The sequence below is a fragment of the Mycena indigotica genome, assembly GCF_014461135.1.
Source record: "Mycena indigotica strain 171206Taipei chromosome Unknown Mind.scaff0012, whole genome shotgun sequence".
NCBI lineage: Eukaryota > Fungi > Basidiomycota > Agaricomycetes > Agaricales > Mycenaceae > Mycena > Mycena indigotica.
In genome coordinates this window covers 223,596-250,209 of record NW_023503011.1, presented here as the reverse complement: position 1 = coordinate 250,209, position 26,614 = coordinate 223,596, and the positions used below count along the sequence as shown (strand labels likewise).

General features: G+C 49.6%; 12 protein-coding genes across 12 annotated transcripts; 7 read left to right on the top strand and 5 right to left on the bottom strand.

Moving 5' to 3' along the window:
- Positions 1-4: 4 nt before the first annotated feature.
- MIND_01214300 (3-isopropylmalate dehydratase) lies at positions 5-2,611 on the bottom strand (the record flags this gene model as incomplete). Its single annotated transcript, XM_037368649.1, has 8 exons — positions 5-401; positions 447-1,845; positions 1,891-1,933; positions 1,984-2,021; positions 2,072-2,211; positions 2,261-2,326; positions 2,374-2,418; positions 2,469-2,611. 8 exons carry the CDS (start codon positions 2,609-2,611, stop codon positions 5-7), a joined length of 2,271 nt encoding a protein of 756 aa, XP_037214617.1.
- Positions 2,612-3,320: 709 nt separating this feature from the next.
- Positions 3,321-5,567, top strand: MIND_01214200 (Subtilisin-like protein; the record flags this gene model as incomplete). Its single annotated transcript, XM_037368648.1, has 6 exons — positions 3,321-3,837; positions 3,884-4,297; positions 4,354-4,482; positions 4,532-4,648; positions 4,693-5,067; positions 5,140-5,567. Exons 1-6 carry the CDS (start codon positions 3,375-3,377, stop codon positions 5,565-5,567), a joined length of 1,926 nt encoding a protein of 641 aa, XP_037214616.1. The 5' UTR covers positions 3,321-3,374.
- Positions 5,568-5,788: 221 nt separating this feature from the next.
- On the bottom strand, positions 5,789-6,296 carry MIND_01214100 (uncharacterized protein; the record flags this gene model as incomplete). Its single annotated transcript, XM_037368647.1, has 2 exons — positions 5,789-6,058; positions 6,108-6,296. 2 exons carry the CDS (start codon positions 6,294-6,296, stop codon positions 5,789-5,791), a joined length of 459 nt encoding a protein of 152 aa, XP_037214615.1.
- Positions 6,297-6,556: 260 nt separating this feature from the next.
- Positions 6,557-7,431, top strand: MIND_01214000 (uncharacterized protein; the record flags this gene model as incomplete). The annotated part of the gene is made up of 2 exons (XM_037368646.1): positions 6,557-7,340; positions 7,427-7,431. The coding sequence occupies 2 exons, from the start codon at positions 6,557-6,559 to the stop codon at positions 7,429-7,431; spliced, it is 789 nt and encodes a 262-aa protein (XP_037214614.1).
- A 1,472-nt stretch (positions 7,432-8,903) lies between these two features.
- On the top strand, positions 8,904-11,289 carry MIND_01213900 (RNA helicase; the record flags this gene model as incomplete). The annotated part of the gene is made up of 14 exons (XM_037368645.1): positions 8,904-9,241; positions 9,296-9,398; positions 9,454-9,583; positions 9,636-9,661; positions 9,714-9,901; positions 9,958-9,977; positions 10,027-10,098; positions 10,148-10,394; positions 10,443-10,541; positions 10,591-10,686; positions 10,735-10,790; positions 10,837-10,943; positions 10,991-11,016; positions 11,064-11,289. The coding sequence occupies 14 exons, from the start codon at positions 8,904-8,906 to the stop codon at positions 11,287-11,289; spliced, it is 1,734 nt and encodes a 577-aa protein (XP_037214613.1).
- A 1,434-nt stretch (positions 11,290-12,723) lies between these two features.
- MIND_01213800 (uncharacterized protein) lies at positions 12,724-17,205 on the top strand (the record flags this gene model as incomplete). The annotated part of the gene is made up of 16 exons (XM_037368644.1): positions 12,724-13,166; positions 13,366-13,433; positions 13,485-13,566; positions 14,314-14,380; positions 14,433-14,873; positions 14,924-15,066; positions 15,117-15,135; positions 15,186-15,264; positions 15,315-15,696; positions 15,744-15,798; positions 15,844-15,945; positions 15,994-16,093; positions 16,140-16,176; positions 16,227-16,323; positions 16,374-16,499; positions 16,549-17,205. The coding sequence occupies 16 exons, from the start codon at positions 12,724-12,726 to the stop codon at positions 17,203-17,205; spliced, it is 2,898 nt and encodes a 965-aa protein (XP_037214612.1).
- A 165-nt stretch (positions 17,206-17,370) lies between these two features.
- Positions 17,371-18,195, bottom strand: MIND_01213700 (Vacuolar protein sorting-associated protein 28; the record flags this gene model as incomplete). The annotated part of the gene is made up of 4 exons (XM_037368643.1): positions 17,371-17,694; positions 17,741-17,851; positions 17,901-18,003; positions 18,047-18,195. The coding sequence occupies 4 exons, from the start codon at positions 18,193-18,195 to the stop codon at positions 17,371-17,373; spliced, it is 687 nt and encodes a 228-aa protein (XP_037214611.1).
- Positions 18,196-18,434: 239 nt separating this feature from the next.
- Positions 18,435-19,164, top strand: MIND_01213600 (uncharacterized protein; the record flags this gene model as incomplete). The annotated part of the gene is made up of 4 exons (XM_037368642.1): positions 18,435-18,745; positions 18,798-18,864; positions 18,920-19,054; positions 19,099-19,164. 4 exons carry the CDS (start codon positions 18,435-18,437, stop codon positions 19,162-19,164), a joined length of 579 nt encoding a protein of 192 aa, XP_037214610.1.
- Positions 19,165-19,936: 772 nt separating this feature from the next.
- Positions 19,937-20,422, bottom strand: MIND_01213500 (37S ribosomal protein S8, mitochondrial; the record flags this gene model as incomplete). Its single annotated transcript, XM_037368641.1, has 1 exon — positions 19,937-20,422. The coding sequence occupies exon 1, from the start codon at positions 20,399-20,401 to the stop codon at positions 19,937-19,939; it is 465 nt and encodes a 154-aa protein (XP_037214609.1). The 5' UTR covers positions 20,402-20,422.
- On the top strand, positions 20,127-23,352 carry MIND_01213400 (MFS general substrate transporter; the record flags this gene model as incomplete). The annotated part of the gene is made up of 21 exons (XM_037368640.1): positions 20,127-20,616; positions 20,718-20,949; positions 20,995-21,076; positions 21,131-21,205; positions 21,252-21,285; positions 21,339-21,411; positions 21,462-21,481; positions 21,527-21,548; positions 21,596-21,644; positions 21,703-21,763; positions 21,816-21,862; positions 21,910-21,960; positions 22,009-22,166; positions 22,218-22,363; positions 22,411-22,484; positions 22,533-22,570; positions 22,622-22,670; positions 22,720-22,826; positions 22,870-23,166; positions 23,217-23,280; positions 23,332-23,352. The coding sequence occupies exons 1-21, from the start codon at positions 20,298-20,300 to the stop codon at positions 23,350-23,352; spliced, it is 2,019 nt and encodes a 672-aa protein (XP_037214608.1). The 5' UTR covers positions 20,127-20,297.
- Positions 23,353-23,510: 158 nt separating this feature from the next.
- MIND_01213300 (60S acidic ribosomal protein) lies at positions 23,511-23,996 on the bottom strand (the record flags this gene model as incomplete). Its single annotated transcript, XM_037368639.1, has 4 exons — positions 23,988-23,996; positions 23,874-23,939; positions 23,590-23,826; positions 23,511-23,534 (listed from the first exon to the last, which is right to left on the bottom strand). Exons 1-4 carry the CDS (start codon positions 23,988-23,990, stop codon positions 23,511-23,513), a joined length of 330 nt encoding a protein of 109 aa, XP_037214607.1. The 5' UTR covers positions 23,991-23,996.
- A 1,492-nt stretch (positions 23,997-25,488) lies between these two features.
- Positions 25,489-26,409, top strand: MIND_01213200 (DOMON domain-containing protein; the record flags this gene model as incomplete). Its single annotated transcript, XM_037368638.1, has 6 exons — positions 25,489-25,636; positions 25,684-25,940; positions 25,980-26,080; positions 26,129-26,236; positions 26,283-26,333; positions 26,379-26,409. The coding sequence occupies 6 exons, from the start codon at positions 25,489-25,491 to the stop codon at positions 26,407-26,409; spliced, it is 696 nt and encodes a 231-aa protein (XP_037214606.1).
- Between the last annotated feature and the right edge of the window lie 205 nt (positions 26,410-26,614).

The window sequence follows — 26,614 nt, the reverse complement described above, 5'->3', positions numbered from 1 at the left end:
ACGGCTACCAGTCCATCCGAATTTCGTCTGAATACGGCTGTACTTTTCTTCCACGACCCATCCCATCCAACCAGGGCCACATTTGTGTTCGTTTTTCTTCAAATGCTGTGATGTCGTGGACCAACTGCATGGTGGTACCGATCTCATCGAAACCCTCCAACAAACACTGTCTGCGAAATGCATCCGTCAAAAACTTGATTGGATTTTGGGACGGTGTCATGCGAATGATTTCTTGCTTCTCGAGGTCAACTTTGAGCTCGATACCGAGCTCAGCGTCAGCCGCCAGTGAGCGACACTCCTCGACGCTCAGTTCTATAGGTAACATGCAGTTTTGGAAGCAGTTGTTCCGAAAGATATCGCCGAAGCTTGGCGCGATGAGACAGCGAATACCAAAGTCCTCTCTGCAAGCCGATTAGATCAGATCAGATTAGATAGCAGAAACCGACAAGCTCCAAGCCGCGTTTTCGCGCGAGCTGCCACACCCAAAGTTCTTGCCCGTGGAAATAAGGAAGACTGCTTTGTTATACGGCGGACGATCAAGAATGAAGTCGAGCGATGCGCCAGTTTTACTGTCATGGCGCAAGTTGAAAAATAGCGCGTCGGCCAGACCTTGCCTGTCGATCCTCTTCAGAAATTGCTTGGGAATGATCATGTCCGTATCCGTGTTTTCGAGGTACATAGGAGCAGCAATCCCTTGGAGTATGCGGAATATCTTGCTTTCCTTCTTCTGAACCTGTTGGGAGATTGCTGGAGCCATCGCAGGAAGTTCGGGAATCGTAGCTGGAGATTTGATGTTATCCTCGAATTCCACGTTGGTCTCTGTAGTCTGACTCTGATATTGTCGCGGATCAGTTAGGGTGCCTCGAAGAGCTGTAGCAGCAGCCATTGCAGGACTCATCAAATGAGTTCTCCCACCCGCTCCTTGACGACCCTCAAAATTGCGGTTAGTCGTGCTCGCACAGCGTTTGCCTGCTTCGAGCTGATCACCATTCATTGCAATACACATAGAGCAGCCTGATTCGCGCCACTGGAATCCCGCTCGGCGAAAAACAGTATGGAGACCCTCGGATTCTGCTTGTAGCCGGATCGAGGTTGAACCAGGGACAACAACGCATTGTACACCAGAAGAAACAACAGTGCTAGGTCCGGCAGAGCGAATGACGTTGGCCGCCGCGCGAAGGTCTTCAATTCGTCCATTTGTGCAAGATCCAATGAAAACGTTGTCCACTTTGATATCTTGCATTGCGGTGCCGGGAATTAGGCCCATATAGTGCAAGGACCGCTCTGCGGCTTGACGACGAGCTTGGTCGGCAAAACAAGCGGGGTCGGGAACAACTCCAGTAATGGGAACAACGTCCTGAGGAGAGGTTCCCCAAGTGACGCAGGGAACAACGTCTATCCCATGGATATTGACCTCCACATCGAATTTGGCGTCAATATCCGATCGGAGCGTTCGCCAGAATTCAACGGCTCGTTCCCAGTAGTCGCCTTGTGGCGCAAGTGGACGGTTCTTGAGATAGGCAAAGGTGATGTCGTCTGGAGCAATCATACCTGCCCTAGCACCAGCTTCGATGCTCATGTTGCAAACACTCATGCGAGCCTCCATGCTAAGCCCTCGGATAACACTCCCAGCATACTCGATGACATACCCATTCCCACCCGAGGCACCGATGACCCCAATGATATGGAGAATAAGGTCCTTTGAGGTAACGCCTACGCCGAGTTCACCATCGACTGAGATTCGCATATTTTTACTTTTCCTTTGCAGTAAGGTCTGGGTGGCCAAGACATGCTCGACCTCGGTGGAACCGATACCAAATGCAAGCGCTCCAAATGCACCATGTGCTGAGATAGCTTAGCGTAAGTAGGGAAGGAAATAAATTTTAGTACTGGAAGTGTGGGAATCGCCACAAACACAAGTAATACCCGGCAGCTGGACAACGGTCAGAGAAGAATGCAGATTCAATCGACGAGGTTTTGTACCGTGAATCCTTGCTCGGGGCCAATCACATGAACAATTCCTATAAACGATACGATGAGCTTGATGACGGCCAACTTGGAGAATCCACACCTTGTCGTTTATCGTGCAAACCAAAAAACGGAAGTGAAAATTCCTTCACGTTGTCTTCTAGGGTCGAACATTGTGCGCGCGACTCTGGATCCGCTATGAGAACTTCTAGGTCATGCTCGCCTCCGTTTCGAGGGCTTGTCCTGGAGTCGGAGTGAAAGACTGCCGGTGCCGAAAGTGAAAGGTAGCTACGGAACATTGTGATCGACGGTAGCTAGTGTGCAGTCCGGTCGTCTGACGCTCCTTCCAGCAGCGCGACTACCTGAAGTCAGGGTCATGGCTAATAATTTTGTTGCATTACTCACAGTCCACTGAACGCCGGTGGGCTAGAGACTTCGTGCAACAAGTGGCTAGTTTATAGCACTGAGCATACTCAGACCTAAAGTGGAGGCGAGCGCACCGGTCGACATAGATAAGGTCAAGGTCATTCTTTTGAGGGGTCCTGTAGAGGCTATCATTCAGCATCGCGTGTTGGGAAAACGTTTGTTTGTACACAATGTGGGCATTCCAAATCTTGTCATAGAGGGTTTGCGGGGCATCCATGTAGAGTTCTGTTCATGAGAATCTCCTTGAAGTACTTACTTATATGAGGTCATCTCGCGAACCCGGGTCTACTCCGACCAAAGCTTCTCGGCTACCATATGTTCTGCTTCGGCCGAGTAGCACCGAAGTTGGCTTTCCGCCAGACTCGAATGGACCGGAGAGGCTAAGCTATCGTCAACGGCGCGGCGTCCTTCCATGCGTTGCCCTCGCACGATACAAGTCATAGGACGCACAGTCATATCCGCCAAGGTATATTCAAGGCCATCGTATGAAGCAACTGGAAGAGAAGGAGGAAGTTGAAAGCAGTAACCGACGTGTGACCCGCGTGGACAACTTCAGGAACGAGGTGTGAAGAATAAATAAAAGCAGTAGTCGTCTGGCTGCCTCGAGTTGACCACCGATATCAGACGAAATTCGCGTGAGAGGTAAAGAGACAATTGAAGTTGTTAGATGGCTCAGTTGTCAGGATGCATGCCGTTCAAATTGAAGATCGCGGTTACAGTGGCGGAAGGGAGCCTTGAACCGCTACATACAAAGAAACTGAGCACGCAGTTTTTCAGGCGAAGGAGGATTCCTTGCGGTTCGAATACGCGGCAGAAGAGCTTAACTTGAGGGTAGTTTAGCTTGAAGAGCACCCCATGGAAGAAAAAGAAGAGAGGCCGCCGATGGCATCACACCCAGAGCGCCATCAACGTACACATCCACATCTTTGCTTCGAACCTTCATACTTAAAGTCAAGGATGGCCCCCATATTTGCCCAACCATGCTTTCCTTCCTTCTTCTATGCCAATGGGCCGCAATAGTCGCCTCTCAGATTATTTCCCCCTCTGTGCAACATGCAAAACGAGCAATACTACCGGTTGGATGGTCGCGAGCTCGAAGATACTCATCTGACGCCATTATACCACTCCGATTCGGTCTCAGCCAGCCCAACACCGACATGAGAACACTTGAGCTACTTCTCCACGGTGTTTCTCATCCAGACTCGCCTGCCTACGGCCAGCACTGGACCCCAGCTCGTGTCGCACGACATTTTGCGCCGACCGATGAAAGTATTGGGGTTGTCACCGCGTGGCTATCTCAGAGCGGTATCAGGTCAAATCGTCTACATATGAGCAAGAGCAAAGGCTGGGTAGCCGTCAATGCGACCGTTTCCGAGACTGAAGTTTTACTCTCGACGGAATACCACGTTTTTGTTCACAGCGAGTCTGGCAAGGAGCATATTGGTATGTGTTATCTACAGATTAGTGTGTGAACCTCAACCTTCGCCAGCTTGTGATCAATACTACCTCCCCGCTCATGTTGCACCTCATATCCAAATCGTCACTCCTTCAGTCGATTTCAACGTCGTTCTTTCCAAGCGCCATAACGGCAATTCGTTCTCTACTGAAGTATCTTTGGGCCAGCCGCGTGCAGGCACTGTCTTCCCTCAATTCACTGATGCTATTGACACGCTAGTCCCCGGTACAGAGCATTGCGACAAGCAAATTACGCCTGGATGTCTTCGTGCGCTTTATAATTTTCATTATTCTCCCATATCTGGCGAGAAGAATTCCTTTGGAGTCGTCGAATACACCCCACAAGCCTATGTCCCGTCGGACCTCGACAAGTTTGCAACCAACTTTTCCGCCTTTTCCGGACCTTCTCTCGTTGGTTCTCGCCCATCGTTGAGTTCTATCGCTGGTGGTTTGTATTTACTATCCGACCCGAGTTTTCTGAGCATTGACCTTTCTTTTGACAAGGTGTCGTCCAGACTGCTTCGCGTAGTTTCGACTTCAACGGAGAGTCCAACCTGGATCTTGAATACGCAATGAATTTGGTCTCGGCAAATCAGCCGGTGACCCTGTATCAGGTCGGTGATCTGCAAATGGGTAGGATGCTTCCTGGTCCGGCAACTCTATTTATTGACGTTTTTTATAGGCGCATCTTTCAACAACCTTCTCGACGCCCTTGATGGCTCTTTCTGCAGTTTTGAGGGCGGAGATGACCAGGAAAATGACGGGATCTACCCAGACCCCCTTCCCGGCGGCTACCAAGGCACATTTTTAATGTCTCCAAACTGTGCCCTGACATTCACTCAGGCCAAGATTGCGGCAGCGTCAAGCCTGCAAACGTCATCTCCACCTCCTATGGATATAATGAAGCGGACCTCTCTCCCGCTTACACTGTCCGACAATGCGCAGAGTACGCTAAGCTCGGTCTCATGGGTGTCACTGTCCTCTACTCGTCTGGTGATAATGGTGCCGCAGGAAATGGTGGTCTTTGCTTGAATCCAGACGGCTCGCAGACGAGTGGAGGTAGAATCTTCAACCCGTCATTTCCGTCAACATGCCCTTTTGTCACTTCCGTCGGTGCCACGCAGATCAATCCTGGTGCTACAGTGGCCGATCCGGAAAGTGCTTGTCAGCAGGTCATCTCCAGTGGCGGTGGCTTTAGTAACTATTTCGCGATTCCCGGTGAGTAAATCTCAACTTTGCATTTGTTCCAACCAAATTCCAACTTGCTGATCTTTTCGTTTCGTTTTGTAGACTACCAGAAGGGAGCAGTGGGAGAATATTTAACGGCCCATTCACCTCCATACTCCAACACGACTTACAACTCCACTGGCACTTCCAGGGCATATCCCGATCTCAGCGCAAATGGCGCCAATTATGTTACCGCGGTCAACGGAGGATTTTTTCTCGTTTATGGCACTTCGGCCTCAGCACCAGTTGTCGGCGCCATGCTCACGATGATTAACGACGCGAGATTAGCAATGGGGAAGCGGCCTGTTGGCTTTATTAACCCAACGATCTACTCCCCGGCTTTCCGTGGTGCTTTCAACGATATCACAACTGGAACCAACCCTGGCTGTGGGACGAAAGGGTTTTCGACAGCTCCTGGCTTCGACCCTGTGACGGGATTGGGGACTCCCCAGTTTGACAAGCTTTTGTTCTTGTGGTCGTTGTTGCCTTGAAAAATCGGATGGTTTGTTTGTAATACAGTAAATGCCTCCATCGGAGAGCTACTGGACCTAGCACCTAATCGATGGTTAAACGGACAAATTATTACTGACGCGGACACATTTCTTGTTCTGTTGTATTTCACACAAACAAACAAAGACTGATTTTGATCCGTCCTCAATGTGTGGCTTTTAGGCTAGGATAAGAGGAAATAGATTCCGCCGCACTTCCTTAGTCACAATTCGGAAGAACCCTCTTCTGGCTCATCGTCATCGTCATCAGAGTCTTGGTCATCATCTCCATCTTCATCGAGATCCTCCATGCTGGCATCGAGGTCTTGTGTCGAGTTTTCTGCAATATCCTCCCCAACGGATGGTGGCCCGTTTGACTGTCCAGATTCAGAGTCAGACTCTTCATCCTCGGCGTCGTTTTTTTCTTCTTGCTGCGTCAATGTACGTCCAATGGGAATCAGAGTGCCAAAGCCTCGGTGTCGAACGTTGGAGTTCTACCTGAAATTATCAAAGCCATGACTGCTTATCAGCTGAAAGACGCGCCATTTCCTCCACCTCATTTTCCTCATCGCTCAAATCATCCATTTCACGTTGCAGATTGCGCATCGCTTTGAGACGTCCATACGACCGTCCCTGATTTTGTGGTGGTATAGGGTAAGGGTGTGGAAGGTCTGGGAGCAGAACCGGAAAGCGTGCATGTCGTGGAAGGACGGTTGGTGAGGCGATAGACATTTGGTTGGATTTGTCAAGCGTATGGTGGCAGTGGCGCGTCAGTCACAGAGTCACGAGGGCAAGGTAACATCAAATATGACGCGTTTGATGCGATGCTAAATTCCCTCGATCAGGCTCGCTTGACAAAATTTCAATTCTTGTTCTTGTCTCCAACGCGACATTCACTAGGCCCCGGCAAACGCCTGTTGAAATTACATTCCGTGGGCACGAGTTGTAAACCGCCAAGACACTAATCAAAACCACTCTTTCCTTTTGCCTTCATGCACGTCGTCATTTTCGGCGCCTCTGGCGCGATGGGCCAAGCTATTGCCCGCCGCTTTCTGGCGGTCTACCCATCCTCTACACTTGTTCTCTACGTCCGCGACGCGAGCAAGCTGCCTCTTGATATTACCCAAGACCGTTCAGTTATCGTCATTGAGGGACAGCTCGACGAGATGGACAATATTTCCAAGGCATTGGAAGGATGTGTGGACGCTGTCATTTCTGCCCTTGGTCCTACGGGTCGTAAAGGCCCGCTTTACCCTTCCAACAAGCCGATTGCAACTGCCTATACCCGCATAATATCAGTAATGAAGCACCGGGGCATCAAGCGACTCATTGCGCTCACAACACCTTCTGTTCGCGACCCTAGCGACCAATTCCACCTTCCCCTTGTCTTTCTGAGGGCAGCTTTCGCGACGCTGGCGAGGAATGTCGTCAAAGATATTATCGCGGTCGGGGAAGCTGTAAAGAACGATGGTGCCGAGCTAGACTGGACCCTCATTCGATTGGCTTTACAGACAAAAAGTCATCCGACGCAAGAGACGGTCACCAGTCTGCCAGTCCATACTGCTCCCCAGGCAGTGCTCATGCATGACAGCTTTGGCTCATGGAAGGGTAGTATCAGCATGAAGAGCCTGACCCCCAGCGAGCCAAAAGAGGAGGTTATTGCTGGGTATATGGGTGATGGGCGGACGAGGGCTTGCTCGTCACGGGGCGGGGCGGCGGCGTTCATTATCGATGAGCTGGAGAGACGGGAATGGGTGAAGAAGGCGCCGATATTGAGTACGCCTTGAATCTTCTGTCCTGCTTTCTAGTGAGGCCTCAGCTTTGATGCTGCAAAATGGCGGCCAAACTGACGTTTCTTTTAGGTTGATTGTGAATTCCTGACGCGGCTGCCATCGATTGTATCGCCAACCAACGCACATCCTTTGGAAATGTAAACACTCTTTTCTGTAAATATTTTGGAATTCGCTTTGTATAAGCCTGTTGCATCGGTTTCGCAAGTCCCTGTTGGGTCCTTCCTCGCTCGCAACAAACGCCAACTATCTTGAATTGCGAACGGCGCGTGAGAACACAATTGAAAAAGAAACTCGGAAGATCATATTATTAGGGCTCGTGTTGCTAAGTTCGAGCTCTCGTCAACGTCAGACCGTGACAACAACGATAAGCGGCTATGAAGGTATGGGGATAGATCAATGGAGAAAATACTACAGAACTGGTGAGCCCCGATTGTTTGCACTCCCTGTTGTGAATGAATTGTCACCAGGCAAGAGACTATGTACGTGTCCCAGTATTTCACAGCGGAGAGTAGCTGAGGTGGCTGTGGCTCGAGAGTCTTCTGGGTACACAGCCACAATCGTCGAATTGATGTTGTCACATGTGACCAGCGACATATTCCTCTCGAACATACGTCTAGTGGTCATCCCAGGGTGGTCTCCATACCACAGCCAAGTTGACTAGAATAGCACTCTTCGTGTGCAAGCCTCCTCTGTGTCCCCGGGACATACGTGTTATATTAGCGCTATCTAAATTCTGGTCTCCGAGTCTGCCAATCGAGCCAGACAAATCATCGCGGAATGTTAGTCGTGGTTTTCTCTGTGACTTCCCGCTCATGAAAGTTGTTCACAGTTGCACAAGACGTTGACCATGTGAGGAGCAACGAGATCGCAACATGACTGGAATCCTTTGAAACTACATACTGCAGCGGTCCCGAATCGGAAAGTGCATTGAGGTGCGGATCTGGCTGATCTACTGACACTCTATCGCTGTTCCGTTCCGATGGCCAACGCGACTTAACACCTTGACACCTGCAAGCTTTCTCAAGAAAGATCTCGGTCCAAACACCACGAGTCGGTTCTTATTACAGTCAAAGTCAAGAGAAACGACTAGTCATGTCTTCGTCTTCCAGAAAATACAGCTCGCCAGATTTATGTACGTTGAAGTTCTAATGCGGTGTTCTGAGGCGAAGATCATGGCCCGAACACCAAAGAACACGGAGGAGCTTGTCGGTGGCTCAAGCTAGTGTGGTCCGTGTCTTGTTTTGCGTACGAAACGCGAGACTGCTCCAACCTCTCGCTTCCGAACTTGGAGCTCCAAGTCAATTCAAACCCAATAGAGAGAGAGATAGACACAACTTAAAATGCTATGTTTTGAACCATTGTTACGTTTGGATTCAAATTTTATCGTTCTGATTGCCATGCAAAGTGGAAACCCGTCAAACGTCTATTTTTTGTTTGATTATCAAGACATCATCAAGTCACGCCACCGTAACCTGTGCCATAAATGGAAAACGCGATTTTCGGTTCTGCTCCTGCCAGGACCTGCCTCCTCGGCCGACAATTCGCAATGGCGTCCTACGGCCATACGACGGTGGTTGGCTCTCTCCCATCCGACTATGCAACCGTATCTCGTTTTGCTGCTGCTCACCCAGGCAACATGGAGTCTGAGGTAGAATCGGAGCCTAGTCACACGAGCATTGCCAGACGCCCATCCCGCCCTACTATGGCTCTGCCAACTATCTCCCAACATTCGGAAACACTGCGAAACCCTACTGAAAACACCCCATTGCTCCGCGCCGAACCCCAAGTTCCGCGAATTCATGAACCCGTTGGCGACGCCAATGATGCAGAAGTATCAACCACATCGCTATACTGGTCAGAGCTTCGTATTTTGACCAAATACTCGTATGTACTGAGACTACCTTTTATCTTTCCTCATTCTTATGCCCTCCGCTTCAGACTCCCTGTCTTCGGCACTCACTTGCTGGAGTATAGTCTTGTCATGGCTCCTGTCCTGTCCATCGGTCACCTGTCCACAACCGCTCTTGCGGGCATTACATTGGTGCTTTGATTTTGTGCTTCTGCTTTCAAAACACAATGTAACCGATAATTAAAAGGGCTCGATGACCGCAAGTGTTTCGGGGTTTTCCATCCTCCAAGGCATGGTCAGCGCTTTAGATACGATGCTTCCTTCAGCCTGGACCTCCTCTCAGCCACAACTAGTCGGGCTTTGGTCTCAGCGGATGGGTTTGTCCTTCTTTTTTTAGCGTAAATCATTATTTCAACTTGGTCGCATCAGCGGTTGTGATGGGAGCGTCCCTCATCGTGCGTAACTGGCTCCCACATGCGTCGGCCTCTCCACAAACGTGCCTACTAGCCTATGTACTTCATCTGGTGGAATGCGGAAGCCATTCTATTAGCCCTCAAACAGGACCCTGAAGTAGCCTACCTTGCAGCCCTCTATCTACGCTGGGTCTCACTCGGATTGCCTGGTGCTTCATTTGAACTTCTCTCCAAGCTAAAACTTACTTGTTCCGAAGCGTACGCGTTGAACTTAATCAGTCGGTATGATCCCGAACCGTAGTGTAACTCGAACTCGTCTCTGACAAGTTATTTCCCAGGCGATATTTTCAATCACAAGGTTCGTCATCCAAAAGTCAACACTGCGCGCTTTTTTTACCTTAGTCAAGGTCTATTTGCGGTACCGACCAGAATAATCTGCATTGTTGCACCGATAAATGCTCTATTGAATTACCTGCTGGGTATGTAGTCAGGAGTTTTGATCCATTCAAGCTCTGAAGCGCGCGCCAGTTTGGGGACCACTGCCCATCAGACTTGGTTTCATTGGAGCACCAATTGCCACTGTTTGTTCGCTCAACTTGGTCTGCGTCATGAATATCACCTATGGAATCTTTATTGCACCGCATACTGCCTGGATGCCTATCTCGCGACGGAGCTTCACTAGTCTCGGTATACTTGTCAACCTTGGCCTTGCTGGTGTTGCCATGACCGCGTCAGAATGGTGGTCCTGGGAGCTGGTTGCGCTTGCGGCGTCCATGTCAGCCCTGTTAGATCGTCTACCACTTTTTCTCTAACTGTGTTGCAGGCTTGGTCCCATCTCACTGGCAGCACAATCAATTCTATTGTCTTCTGCTTCGACGACATATCAGGCACCTTTCGCACTCAGTGTCGCATCTTCCGTGCGGTATGGACACTTGTGTCCGATTTACTCAGGTAGCTCATTCAACCTCTAGAATTGGAAATCTTCTCGGCGAGCTCAACTCGTCTCGCGCAAAGATCGCTGCTCACGTCTCACTACTAATGGCACTGGGTATCGCTTTGATTTTCAGGTAAACTAATCAGTAGCACATTATTTGCATTTCCATTGACAAATGTAGCACGATGTTCATGGTCTTCCGTAACTCGTGGGCATACCTATTCAACGACGATCCAGGTGGGGTTTTCACATGGTCTACCTTCTATAATCTCAACCCAAACAGAGGTTGTTGCTCTTGTGGCTTCCATCCTCCCTCTTGTCGCCTTGTTCCAAGTCTTCGATGGTACATCTGGAGTTGCTGGAGGTATTCTACGAGCCAAGGGCAAACAGGTCAGTCTCAACACTAAGCGTTGCTCTAAATCAATGGCCACTACTAGATGACCGGCGCACTCCTAAATCTCAGGTTCATATTTTCTGCAGCACTCTGATTCTAACTGACCAGTACTAAAGCGCATATTATATTCTGGGAATACCTTTGGGTGCAGCACTTGCATTCAACGCTGGCATGGGGCTGCACGGCCTCTGGATTGGATTGACGTTCTCTTTGGTGTATTGCGCGGTGTTCGGTTCACTGTTGTGTCTGCGGACGGACTGGGACAGAGAAGTTCGCAAAGTGGTGGCACGAATCGAAAACGAAACTCGACATAAACCGAGGGATAACGCGGGGAATGTGTGATGAGTATTTTGGTGAAAAAAAAGGACATCGATGAGGCGATCCAGATGACTTGTTAACAAATTATCATTCCCTTCACAGAAGGTGGTCGACATAATGTATATCTTCCTGACTGTAGCTCTGACTGAATGAATTCACGGACCATCACGCTCTCATGTGACCGTGTTTCTTACGTGAGATTTGGTTTCAACCAAGTTTCCACCACAATTCGGTTGAAGTGAACTACCCACATGGTGGAATGCGGCACCTTATGGACCATCTCTCACATACGTATCATGAAACACCGATGTCGCTCAGAAAATTGTCGGTGGGTTGGTTCCATTCTTACCTGCCAGTGCGGACAGATTTTCTCCTTGGCTGCATGCTAAACTATCGCAGGCTATGCAAATAAACCGGCTCAGCTGGGCCAAACTTGTGAACTTCGGCACTATCGCCGACGCCCTACTGTCCAGCGACCAGCTTCTAGGCTCTACACCAACTGCTGCTGCGAGTGATGAATGCCTTTTCTTGCTCACAATGATCCCTCATCGCCCTCCCTGTGAACCGAAACTAAACAAGCGATACTCATACACTCTGTCCCGATCTCAGTTTCTCTTTGACGTGGAAGGCTTACCCATCGACTCCCAGGAAGCCGCCTTGCTGCTTAAAAAGCGCAGACCGTCTAACGGGCAGTCTGGCGTGATTGTTGACTTGAAAGATAATTCTGTCTTACTTGCGTGCCTGCTATCTATGTCAGTTCATTCTGTCACTGGTGCGAAGAAACTTGATTCTGAAAAATCGCGAGAGTCGTCCTTTTTTGTGAGAGTCTTTACTCGCCGAAGGGGGGCTACTGTTACTGACGTAGGGGTCTTTCTGTATCGGACGTCTCGGTCAGTGCTCACATAGAACAATCTAGGGCACATGCTAAGTATCGTTGGACCTGCCCACTTCACTGATGAGATGGGACTCAGGTTCACCATACGAAATGACTCGTCGCAATCAAACACGCTGCATTCCTGCATTCTTCCTGCTGAATACTCAATCAGAGTGCATGGTCCATAGCGTTGACAATAGTATGGCTAGCAATGGAATTGTGCGATGTGTGGGTCGCAGCTTTCCTAACGTAGCCCTAAACAATGTTGTGTAGTTCGTCGCGAACTTGAAGTGTGGAAGGGGCACTAGATGCAGCTCTTGAAACAGTATGACGCCTCCATTTTCGCGTTTCGATATGGCCTGTGAACGCGTGGGTGACCCAGAAGAGAATAAAGACGCGTCGGGAAACCGCCTTACCCGACAGGCGCGAATGTGACACCGGAGGTCATAGCCTGATCGGGTAACGCCTTCAAATCCGCGTTCTTCGCCAACAATCCTCCATCTTCGCCAGCAAGAGTCCGGGACTCCAACTGCCGGATATTTCAAACGACTATGGCCAGCCCGTCTCACTTCTCAACTACCACAATGATTGGCCTTCCACCATCGTTCTACGACCCCAGCGATCCACAATGGCAACAGAGAGCCCAGCAGCAACATCCTCCTCCTGCCCAGCAGCAATTCGACTTCTCATATCCAGCTCCTGGTACATCCTATGAAGAGTTATTGGCTCAATATTACCCTCAGCATCCCTCTCAATACATGCGTCCAAACCAGATTCCCCCAACTCCAAACACTGCGGCGAAACCACGACAACCAGTCCAACAACGGACTCCCCCTCAGCCCACTGCTACTGCATCGTCTTCTGCACCGAAACGAAAGAGAGTTGCCAAAAAACCAGCTCCAGTTCCTGCCTCTTCTGCCGGATATTCAGATTCGGACTCTGAAGATGGGTTTGGCTCGTATGCAGGTGGGGCTGGCATCAGTGTAGGGATGGGTGGCCTTGGCGTTCGAAGCAAAGGCGCTCGTTTGTGAGTGCTTTCGTTGCGGCGTCCTCGCCCCACCAGTCGTTGCTGACTGATTATTGCCTTCCTTCCTTACCTTCTTGATCCTGCTGTGATTCTGGCGCTCCCTACATTCCGCTTATACTCCATTGGTATCCCTCATCACCTACCAAAACGCAATCGTTCCTCGCGGTGTAACCTGGGGTCCATCAACGTCAATGCACAGACCAGGTGCATGCACTCATTGCAAAAAGCTCAAGATGAAATGCGAGTTCGCTATGGATGGTGATGGCGGTCAGTCGTGGTTTCAGAGAGAGAGAGAGAGACTCACTATTATCCCGCCAGAAATGGACAACACCTGTCGCCGATGTAGAGCAGGTGGTCACGTCTGCATTGTAGAAGGTCGAAAGCCTCGAAGCGCGCCAAAGTGAGTAATGCAACCTTTCGCTCGTTCTTCTTTCGCCTCCCCTCCTCGGACAATGGTTCCGTATGGTGTGTACTGTCTCGCCCTTTTTCGCGAGAGGGCATAGCAACCAACCTCTAGTGTTTGCACTACGTTGTTGAGTTGGAGTGCTTGGGATGGGAGGGGGAGTATCGGATACAATATGCCTTCCAGGCGAGGTCTATAATCCTCCGGTGATTGCACTTCCGGTGGCACATTACTTTGACACCTCGGTGATTGTCTTTCCGGCTCCCTTACTTTCCGCCACGGTGACCGAATCGGACCCCGAACAGAGCGGGAAAGAAACTGACACGTTGTATCCGGGTCACTGTCACCGTTTGCGTGAGGCTGTCTCTTCCAAAACATATGGATGCTTACACGACGTTCTGTCGGTGACCGTGTTGCTTTCTTGGCTACGCCACAGCCTGGTACGGAGTGCCTGGTGACGCCAGGCAATTTCGTCGACATTCTCCACGAGTTGCCGCTAGCGTATAGTTCCTGCATTTCCCTTTTCAGGATTCAGGCATTGTAGGCCAACCGGTCCCAGATTGCTTGCAGTCTATAAGTCTGCATGATGGCCAAGCGAGTTTTACGCCCCCCCCCCCCAATGAACTCACCAGCTTGGTCTTCACCTTCAGACATTTCTTCTTCATCGGACTCTTCTCCTCATTCTTCGCCACCCTCATCTCCTGCTTCGTCGAACTCTAACTTACCCTTTGTGTCCGCATCCAGCAAGCGCGAGTATCTTTTGGCTCAAATTCGACAAAAGGATGCAATCATTGAGTCTCTTCTGAAACAGGTAACAAACTCAGACTCGTCATTTATCTAACGCTGACCCTGCTTTTTTCAAGCTTCACAATCCTTATATTGCGACTCCTCTGTCGATTGCTTCGTATAAGATGGCGACTTCTCCATCCGATACTACCAATCGTAACATCATAGCCTGGCTTGATCGACTACAAGCCAGTGTTCGGTCAGGCCAAGCAATGGAAGCGTCTTCATCGGCTGCGACCTTCGCTGCACTGGCTCGGGACACTGCAGCAACCATTGATGGTGCCATCAGGGTGTCCAAAAACTCGTTTGATGGCTCAGAGGATGATGACCTGAAGCCAAACACTGATGATGACGATGGGACGGAAGAGGGCGATGGAAGCGTCTTGCCAGATGCCAGCGTTCCAATCGGGTTGCTTGCTAACTTGAGCCTGAGTAGCACTAAGGAGAAGAAAAGTCAACGCACACAGGAAAATGGCAATCCCAAGGAAGATGCAGATGATCTGGATGATGATAATGTGGTACGTCGCTTATCTAATGATTCCTGTGGCCAGATGTTTATAAAGTTTAGGGTGTTGCCAATGCGTCATACTTCAAACCTGGTCCTTCTACGGACCTGAACATGAGGGCACAACTCATCGAGCAACATAGCCCGCCTGAAATCCTGATTCATGGTCTTGTCGTGCCGGAGGATGTTGACAAGCTCTTCGATATGTACGTGACACACACCACGTGTCGTCTCAAAGCTCAACTTTCTCTTCTAGTTTCTACACTCGCGTCAACGTAAGCCTACCCTATAGTATCTCCCTTCCCATTTGACATGTTTTGAACAGCCCTTTATCGCTCTGCTCGATCCTGTTCTACACACGCCTGCTTCGACTTTCGCTCGATGTCCATTTTTGTTCACTGTCAGTGAGTTGGCTTCTGTCAGATCAACCTTCGCGTCATTGAACTCATCACAGTCTGCGCCATTTCATCTCGCTATTACCCCGAGAAGTCGGAAATTTATCCTATTGCTATGCATTTCGCAAAACATTCCGCTGCTACTGCGCTCATTGACGGGTGGAAGTCCGTCGAGTTGGTTCAAGCGTACATTCTCATGAGCATCTATGCTGTTCCCGCGCGCAAATGGGAAGAAGACCGGTCTTGGTTATACACAGGGTTGGCTATTCGGTTGGCAACTGACTTGAATTTGCATCAAGTGCCAACGGGAAAGACACACAGAGGAAACGAGAGGCTGGAGAGGGAGCAGTTGAACCGGACGAGGGTTTGGATGATTTGTTTCAATTTGGATCGCTCAACTGCGACGCAATTCGGGAAACCAGCAACCATCAAAGATGATTAGTGGGTTTTCGCACTAGTGTTTAGTGCTAGTGATTGACTGCAGCCAGCATCATGCGCCACGGAAGCGACGATTGGTACAAGAAATCGCCATATAATAGCTCGGCAAGTATTTTCTCATTGTGCTTTTCGCGGCTTACCAGGGAACAGTATGACATCCACATGTGTTGCTATACGGCGCTATTGCGCCTAGTTGCTAGCTTTCACGATGATATCTTTTCCGACCCAGCATCGCCAACAGGTTTGAACAAAGTATGGCTTTTTTTTGTCTCGACCATATCCAAGCTTATTCACATCCAGCGCGTGGATTTCCGCTCTGTGACATTGACTCATGATGCCCATCTGACGCGGTTCACTGACGAGTGGGCGCAACGTCTTGCGCAAGACTCGGATGCTACCGGTCAGACTGCGTCACCAGTGTCTTGATGTTTATTGACCAACGACAGATCGTAAATGCATCCTGCGATGCAAGCTCTTCCCCTTGTAAGTCTAGCTTACCATTCCTTTGCTAAGCCGACCAACAACATCACCAGCTTAGTAGCCTACTCGCGACTCGTTATGTTTTCCTTCGGGTTCCAACAGGCCTACCAGCGTGGACTGAAACCCTCAGATCACATTTTCTTCACCAAGGTGCATATAAGCCATGTCCTGTGGTTGTTGCGATCTGAGTCTTGATATAGTGCCTCGAGTCTGCCAAGAGTGTCGTTCGTGGGATGGTGGAGGGCTTGACCCCTACTGGGTTCATGCGGTACGCTCCGGATGGCCATTTTATATTTGCTGCGTTTGCGTCGGCTTTTTTGATGAAGGTTGGTTTCCCTCATTGATTTATGTGGGTCATTGACCTGGTATACTTAGTTGCTGCGGCCCGAGTTCTCGCAATTGATGGCCAAGGAAGAAGAGAACGAGGTTTTCGACCTCATTGGACGCCTCATCCAAACATTGAGTTCACCCGAGATTGCTATCGACGACCGCCATACTCCCAAGCTCTATGCGCGCTTCCTCGCAGGACTGTTGTCCAAGCACCGGCGAGATGGGGGCGCTACGGTTGGGCGTTTACACCCCAACGCACCTCCGACGCAACAGTCATCCGCGTCGACCCCAACAGCTTCATCAAGTATGAGCGACTACAGACCACTCTCCACCAACTCCACATTTTCAACGTCGCCGATGGCTAGTGTGGGCTCATATGGACAACAACACCAATACACTGAGTATCAGACTCCAGCTTATCGACATGAGTCAACCTATTCTCCACAGCGTTATCATGTTCAGGCACCTTTCAGCCCTGAAGTCGACTTGGAGTTTGGGATGGGGGCGGCTGATGATGACCAGATGCTTGCTGCTATGCAGGCATTGAAGAATCCTGCGTGGTGGGATAATATGATGATGCCAGGCTTTTCGTGGCCCGAATCGTCCGGTCATGGCTCCCCATCGTCCATCTCAAATACTTCCAATGGCTCGCCATCACCATACCCCACACCAGGTCACTTTGCCCAGCCACAATTTGTTTGAAGCACTTGAGTGCAAATGTATTCAAGGAATCTTAGCCGTGTGTAGTTTAGTTGTTGCTTTGCCGCTGTGATTTGTGTACCTGATCTGATGTATTATTGGACTCGACCGCACTAGTACTATTTCTTGCATTGTTGAACCGAAGTGGTTGGGAAAGAATTGGATTTGCTAATGGTCGTCCTTTCCTCCACTGAGACTTCTAAAGAATTCGTTGTACGCATTGTCAGCATCGAACAAAAGTTGTCGAGATTGCTCCTCCGTTATCTCTTCCGAGGCCTTCATCGCGTTCAGCGTGATGAGCCTAAACTTGTTACTTGAGAGTTGAAAGAAGGAATTAAATTCCACTTGCCATCCAACCATTCTGCTCCGCCCTTCCCAGTCTTTACTGCCTTTGAACCGCGCATAGCCAGTGACGAGGTCCTGTAATATAGGATGGAGTTGATCTTTCGCCCACATTCGCAGTTTAATAGCGTCCATGAACGTGATAAAGCCCTTTCGTGAACGTGTTAGGTCTGCTTTGGCCACAGTTTGAACAAACCTGGGTTGTTTGGGCTACCCATTTACTTGTTTCTGGGCCGGCCTCACTCGAATGCTCGACCGTGGCTGGGACACCGACTTTGATCCGATGTGTCGCAGCCGTATGGTCCATCTAGAAGCATTTCAGCGAGAGGCGAGGCCAAACAGGGGAAGCGGTGGACGCGATAACGACTCATGAACTGTTCGATGGAGGGAACATCATCTCCAACAAGCTTGAGCATTGTTTTGTATTGAGAGAGTAGCCGCGTGCATGCGGGCGAGTATCTTTTCTCCTTCAGCCTTGGGTTATCGGAGAGTGCGAACCCACTCGGTCGATGTTATTGAATCGCGAACATAAGCCCGTTCAAGGTAGTCTAGGGCAACCACAATGCCGAAAAGTGTCGCCAGGAGATTATACCGCTCGCGGTCGGCGTTGTTTGTGAAGAGGCGGACTTCTTCGTCAAGCGACATCGACATGGTCGTTGATCAAGTCATTGCGGTCACGCGACGTCATCCGACACCATCCAAATTTTAAACCACGATGAGGCTACATAATCTGCTCGACGTCAAGTACGGTACGTCAAGGTGGAAATGTGGAGAGAAATATAGTCCTCTCAGCCAAGCCATTCACGAGACCTAGAGATCATGGAGTCAAGTCGGGTCGTCATAGGTAACCGCAAAAGCTGTTCGAGTCTACAACGCAATCCACACCCGCCATGTTTCTCAAGATGACTGAGATTTCGCCTATAAACACCGTCTTCTACGACGGCAACACCGGACGTCCACTCTATAAAACTTCGACCCCAAAGCTTTTGGGCGGAACAACACACGTCAGTTGTGCGATCGAGAGTCCCCTCACTTCCCCGGAGCACGGCGGAGCGGAGACTACTCAGTTTGCCCATCTTGCGTCGATCGACTTCCACGAATATCATATCAAGAAGCCAAGCGTTATAACATTTCGAGGGAATGAGCGGGTGGTGAATGAGTGGCTAAAGAAAGAGGGTGCAGGCAGAGGGTGGTGGGGTCCGTGAGTGCTTGCGCTGTGTATTATCGTCTGGGGTGTACTAATCGCAAACAAGACATCGCCCGTTCACCGCAGAGGATGGGAAAGATTACAAGTGGCTGTTGAAGGCAAACCACGTCGAGGTGAGAACCGCGCGACCTTTGATATCTAAAAGTACTCAATCCAACCCGTTTTTAGCTCAGAACCAACGATGTTAGTGAGATACTCGTGGCATGTTTCCATCCCCGCAAAGACAGGCTATTTAAGAAAGGCAAAGAGCCAGCTGCCCTGGAAGTCAAAGAGGGCTACGAGGCAATTCTTGACGAAATTGTGGTGTGTGATATGTGTGTCTTCAAGCCTCAATGACCATTTGAAAGGTGACTTTTGTTTTCCTCGAGCAGCTGCGCGGAATCTACGATCGTGGGGAAGAAGTGATCTCGTAGTTTCGTCTGTTTCGTCTGAATTCGTTGCAACACAATTCCAATCAGTTCGTTTTCTCATTGTGTCTGGTGCTCCGTCTTTTGGACCACATACTACATGCGGCCCCCGAGTCTGACGTCGAGATGCTGCTCTCACAAGAGCTCTGTCCAACAGTCCATCATAGCAGAAGATGCAGGTTCGCCTCCGACTAACACGGCTGCGTCTCCCACAGTTCAGAGGCTGCTTAGTTCTCCCCTGGTCCGGCTCGAGCTCGTTGAATGATTTCCCAACTATTCTAGAGGCGCATGGACTTATACACACTCCTGTCGCTCATCACGGAGCCTTTGTGGGGAACGAGAGGACGGCGTTAAGTAAAGAGCCCAAACTGGATTCGATGGTCAAGCTTTGATTACAAGTGCAAGTTGCCTGACAGACTACACTATATGTGTTCTTCTAGCTAACAGTAGTTATGTTACTAGCACAATGCTTAGATGAAGCAATTATCTGTCGACGAAGGGTTGACTTGGTTGCAGCCAACTCTATGGCTCTATTCGACAACACATTGCACAGAGACAGAGGAGAAGAAGACATTCAAGCGACCATGGTCAGGTAGCCCAACTTCATCAGTTTTTTCAGGACTCCCAAGCAGACAAAGCCTCAATTAGATTGAACACCAAACCATGTCTACGAATGAGATATGTACAACGCGACCGGAGCGCTTCCGGATGCGTAGTGCGTCAGGAGACTGCTTGTAATTTGAGAAAAGAGGATATACTCCGTAAATTTACTCACCTGTTATTGAGCTCGACAAATGACCTCTCCCGCTAGTTTCATTTGGACGGCTTCCCTTGCTTCCAACCACTCGTGCTCCTTGCTCTCCGTTTTTATGACAATGATTTCTCCCAGCCCAAGCGGGGGAATATCCTGTGCCCTCCGCCCAGTACAGAGGCGGCGGATTTCGGTAAGGTCCATAAAGACGCGTTTCGAGGGTTTGCTGATAGCAGACATATGGTGGAGAACAGGCAGGTCATTGCGGTACTTCAGTACGGCCCAAATCCGCTTGTTGGCATCGTTTGCTTCGGCGTTGAAGAGACTTGGGTCCGCCGCAGTGATTGTACCGCGGGAAACGTTGGAGACGAAGCCTGAGCGGAGGAGGATGGAAAGAATGCCCAGATTCTGGGTGCTATGGTGGACCGCTATGTTTTGGTGTCTGCTTCTGAAAGCATTTTGGATCCTAGCACAGAGGTCGTGCGCTAGCATCGAAAAGTTCAAGGGAAAAGAAGTGATAGTGTGTCACGAGTTTCGCACGTGCTCTCACGAGTCGCCATGCGCTGCGATCCCGCTTCGAAGTTTACCCCCACTTCACAGAACCCGCCAGCAGCATCGTTGTCCTTTTCCCAGCCTTTATGAGCATTTGTTCTTTTGCTCAATAACGCAACAACCTGGTGTCTGGGACTTGGCTCTATTTTTGTATTGTGTGTCTCTCTGGAACTCACAGTCGCTTCCCGCCGGTGTCACAGATGGCCCCGAGGAGCTAGCGACTGAAAAGATCGTGCGAATGAACATACCAAATCAGCAGGCTTCTGTAAGCCTATTCCACGGCCCGTCTTTCGTTTAAATGGCGGAGATGATGCCCCATGTTCTTTCGCGGTTGCTTTCCTGCCCTCCTCTCCTGCGCCCACCACGACCATGTCTACAGACGGCAAAGCAGACATCGAGAAGACTAGCACTGGTCATGATTCAGCAGAGGAGATCGACCTGTATTCATTCCACGAGAAGAATGCTGGTAGATTGGTCATTGACCCTGCGTTAGTCTGTCTCCTGGTTTGCGAAGAGGTCTCAATGATCTTCAGGGAGGCAAAAGCCGAGTTTGGGGAGGCATTTGCGGCGCGATTGAAGCTTTCTCGGGATGGCACTAAAGTGCTCTGGCCGCAGGTGTGTTATTTATTTGGCACTCGTTTCCGTTATGTTCTTAGCGCCACACACTAGCCTACCGACTCTCCCGACGACCCACAAAACTGGAGCGATCGTCGAAAGACCCTGCTACTCACTATCATCACACTGGTGGGTACTAAGTTGTATTTGGAAATCCCGTTCATACGCGTTCAAGGCTGCTATTGTCCCCGATTTTGACTCTGGTATTGGTGCGTTTATGGCCAATGAGCACTGTCGTCGCGTTTCACATCGTCGGCCTCAGGCATTGCGTCTATATTTCAGCTTGCAGCCCAATATCACACGAACACTGGGAAAATCAATAACCTTACCTCGAAGTGAGTTGAACCACACTTGTGTTTTTCATACCAAACCCACGGTTATCAAGCTGGAGTATATTTTTACTCGGTAAGTACATCAATCTTCCAAGTGCAGTTACTCAATCGCACATAGGATGGGGCGGTCTCACTGCTGTGTACGACTCACATTCGGGTTTTACCTTTCTCTAACCTCCGGATCAAGCATGGTTATAAGACGGATCGGACGACTCCCAGTGCTATTCTGGTCGCAGGTCCGTTCCTGACCTTCGGTTTCTATCTTCTCATGCGAAGCCTAACGAGAGAGAATAGTTGCTCGCCCTCGGCTTCTTGATCGGTGCAACTTTCGCACCGAATCTGAATACCTTCACTGGTACGAAATTAACTACCCTTTAGCTGTGGGACTCATGAACAACTGTTTACAGCAATGCGTTGTTTGACGGCGTTTTTCGGGACAGCGCCACAAGTCACCGTAGGGTCGCCTAGCTGTTGCTTCTCACCATTGAACACATTCCTCAGGGTCTTTATGTCGTCACGGACCTCTACCCGTTCCACTTGCAAGCACGGATGGTAGCTAATTTCAGCCGCGAATAACACGAATTCCGAACAGATTTGCAGCTCAACTTCTGGACCATGGGTTTCATCATCTCGCCTTTCTTGTCCCCGTTTGCTTTCGGATTCCTCGTTGCCCGCACATCTTGGCGTTGGGCATATGGAATTGGGTCGATGTATGGAGCCCTTGTTGTGCTCCTTATCGTCTTCTTTATGGAGGAGACGTAAGTCGTTATCCTTACCATTCCTTTAACCACCTCTTATGGCCTGATTAGTATGTATGACCGCACTGTTCGTCCCATTCCCGAACGCCCATCGACCGGCCTCCGGTATCGAATCGAGACCCTCGTCGGATTGACGGGCCTCAAGATGCAGAAGTATCGCGTCTCTTGGACTTACGCCATCATTTCCCCATTCAACGGTGCGTAGATATTGTCATGGCTTCGCCGACCCACTGAACGCCGCTAGTTGTTTGGCGGCCGCATATCCTTGGACTTCTCGTCTTCGAGGCTTTGCTTTTTGGATTTGGTATCGGCATTAATGTGAGCTCAGTTTGTTGCTTTGATCCTAGTTTTCAACGCTGCATGCAGGTCACTAATGCTGTCTTCCTTGGAGAACCAGATCTAGGGTGAGTAATTGTGATCACGCGCCGCGATTATGTCATGCTCATTCATCTCAGTTTTAAGTGGTCTCCCTTCGCCATCGCTGGGGGTTATGGAACTCCCATCGTACGCGTATTATTTGCTGTATTCCCATTTTTGACATCTCATCTGATAGGTCTCTGTCATAATTGGAGAGTTGATTGGTCGCTTCTTGAACGACTGGATTATGAACAAAAGTATCAAACGCAACAATGGTGTCTTTGAGGCCGAAAGTCGTCTATGGTTAGTCCTCTCATTTTACCATACCCTGCTTACATCAGTACAGGGCTTGCTATGTCGCTGTCCCGCTCTATATCATCGGCTTTGTCACATTGGGAGCTGCTTTCCAGAAACATCTAAGCCCCGGTGCTATCGTCATGGGCTGGGGGATTGCAGAAACAAGTATCATGATCAACACTGTCGCCGTCTACGCATACTGTAACGACGCCTTCCCTAAACATCAAGGAGAAGTCAGCGCTCTCATCAATCTAGCCCGCACATTGGGCGGTTTTGCGGTGGCCTATTTCCAAGTTCCGTGGGCTTTGAAGCACGGAGCACTGCAAGTATTCGGATGCGAGGCGGCGTATGTTCAAGCGGTTCATTCGTCTTCTGTTGTCAACTAAGCTGCCTCAGGATTGTTACCGGACTTTTCTTCCTTATCGTACCTGCTGTGCAGTTACGCGGACGCTCGCTGCGGGTATGTCCTCGACATTTCATTCATTCTGCAGTCATTGAATCGCGTGTTCAGAAACGGTTCTCTTTACACTGATGCAAGCCACTACAAATTTATATGGTGCTGTAACGACCAAGTATGAATGAATTCTATCATTGTCAAGAGTCGCCTTTACCTGACGAATTTAACACGATCATGCTTATAAGTACGCTGAACTCGTTGAAGTACGTAGTACTTTTGGACAAGTTTTGGATTTAATCAAACAAGCCACCACCGAACTGATCAATATTGAGTCAGTCTTCAAATCGCAAGCAGATAAATTTCAAGACGCACCAAGTCGTCATCTGAGTCTTCACCAGCGTCGCTAGCAGGTTTCTCTTCCTCAACCTGCTTCGACTCCGTCTGGACAGGTGCACTGGCAGCTGCAACGGGGCCAGTACCAGATGCAGTGCCGACGGTGGAAAGGAGATCTTTGACATTCTTGCCCTCAAGCGCTTTGGCGAGAAGCGTAGCCCAAATGGGCTCGAGCTCGACATTCGCACCGGCAGTCAGTGTAAGAATGTTGTCGGTCTGTGGAACGGATCAGTCACGACGAAGACCAGCAAGGTTATAATAACCGTGATCTCGGTGTCAGCGTCAGCTAAGATGAGGGCAGCGTAGGTGGCAGCAAGTTCCGGAGACGCCTAAAGTGTGGAATTCGGTCAGTACAAATGGACTGTGGTTTTTTGTACCATTAGTTCACGAGGTTGTTGAATGAAGAGACAGTGCGATAACTCCCAGTATTTATGCGGATTGAATGTATTAACATGACTGGACGGGACCGAATTTTTGTTGCGCGGGAGGCCAAGTACGGGTCCGAGTTGTCCGACGAAAATCCTATCGCGGTTGACTCGGCGATCATGATCATCATGATTGATTCGGTGCCGAGACGCGCTCACGTGATCGTTCGCATCAGTGTACTTTCTTGACGGCGGAGCAGAATGCATCCCCGTTTTGGAAATAGATGCTTGCTCATATTGCACGGTTGCACCTGTTAAATCAACTCAGTATGGACGTCAGTCAAGTCCCACGTGATTTGTTGGTGTGTTGAAGTTGTACAAGTGACAAGGTTTGCGGTCGATAATGGTGCATTCCAACGCCATATACTGATAAGACGCACCCTCCCTAGGAGACAAGGGATTGCTTGTTAAGGAAGGCTGTTCCGGCGAACTCCACTGAACATTGATATGTTTGGCAATCTCAGCTCAGGTAGGCCGAGAGACCATTTTCTTGAACGCCGTTCGATGCCACCACTGCCTGCTAGCATTTACAAAGGGTTTTACTCGGTTTCCTTCCACGGCACAAGTATCAAGCTGTCGCAAGACTGATTGCTGTTGAGATCGACCCATTGGTAAAGTACTTATGAGGTGCGATTTTGACTAGATTTTGGGTTGGGAACATTGGCTGGTAGCTCTTCGAAGGAGAACTCATAGCAGGCCCTATTGTCTTCATTCGATTTGCGGCACCGAGTATACTGCCAGTGCATCCAAGGTTCGTTCCAAAATAATCGAGATAGAAGCACCACCAGCATGGATAAACCGCATGAGTCCCTTTCCAGGTATCCTTCTGCTCGGCATCAGAAGGATCCGGCCTTTCTGGTCATTGCTATCATACCATGACTGAAGAGGCTTTCTAGCAACTTTTTAGAAGAAAAAAACACTAAGTTCAAGCAGCCTTCAATAGTCTATGGCGTCTGTGTTTCGTAACTTTATGGAGTATATCTTCTTTGTGAACTTGAAGACGACTTGAGGAAGGCCAAACTAAATGAAGATTCCACGAAAACGAAATTCGTCACGGTGACCATTGATGCATTATTGATGGACACTTTGTCTTGTGCTCTCATGGTCCCAACTCGACCGCCCGTCAGCGCCAGATCTTACACTCTTCTGCACTCCCGTGGACGTCTGAGGGTGGCCACTCCGTAAAGCAGCAGCTTCGAACCAAACACCAAACATGCGCCTCTGCTTGAGTCTGCCGTAGAAACGATGGAGTATAGGAACCCTGCGTGGCAGTCTTTCTGCGAAGCCTAAAACAGGAAGATGAAAAGACAAGAGACCCACGCCGCCGAATTAGAAGGAGACTGGCCGCACTCCTCGCTCGCCGGGTCGCCGGCCCTCATAGAAACAACGAAAGAAGTGTTGGTGTAGTATATATAATGTGGCCGAGAGGTGTGGGCTAACATAGCGGTTACGGATGCTGTCTGTCGTGTTCCTCTTCGCGCTGTTTGCCCAAACGCTTGCCGCTCCGACAAACATTACCCTCAACCGACGTTTGACCACGATCAACAATGGAAATGCTTTCGTACAAGGGACTATTGGCTCAATGACCTGGCAAGCTTCCGGTTCGTTACACTTGGCCTCTCTATACCAACACTAACTATTGATTTAGGTGTTCTTGAGCAGGGTTGCACCCTCTCCACGATCTCCTCTTGTTACCATATGTACCTCACCTCCGACCCCACTTCGGAGTTGGACACCAACCATCTTCACTCTCCGCGTCAGCGTGATGAGTTCCATTTCCCTCAGACCTCTGCTGGCCAGTCGTTTTCATACACCTGGAAGCAATATTTCTATTCGTCTACGGGAACAGGCTCCACCTGGTTCCATCTCATGCAGGCTTTTGGCATTTCGGAGAATGCACCGCTGGTAACGCTTGACGCAGTCAGCAACTAACTACGGATCAAGGACTATGTGCGAGGGACTGGCGGCTCCAGCTGTGGAAGCGCCACATGCCCTGCTACCAGCTTGGACAATTACCATGGGCTGACGACGACTCATAAAATCTCGTCAGTGGTTTGATCAAATCCAGTTGTCCACAATCTCAACAAGACAAGAGGGCAGTTTGGTCCGACAGGAAGTTTGAACTACAAAATCACTAACAGCGACGGCGACACGATACTTGGGTACTCTGTCTCGGGGAATATGGGTGCTGGCGGTGGCTAGTATGTTTCGTCCCCTCGTCCGAACTTGTGTTGATGCCAGCTTTAGTATCAAGTTCGGTCTGTATCGACTCACTTGGGACGGAATGACCACTGCAAAGTAAGTGTTTGCTATCTGCTTACAAGTCGGCTCAATGTGAGGCAGTGCGGTTGTGGGTGATTGGTCCACTTCTTGAGCCTTACGTGCTTGAACCACAGATCGAGCTGGTCTCATATGAAACTTGAATGTACTAAATACACGCGATGAGTTTATGTTGAACGTTGAATTCCGACATGTAGCAAATCTAATCTGTTTACTCTTATCTTGCCCCAATATTTGCATGAATCCGGGCAAAAAAAATACTCCTTTTTGAAGAGTTTTGAAGTCAGTTATTTTTGCCT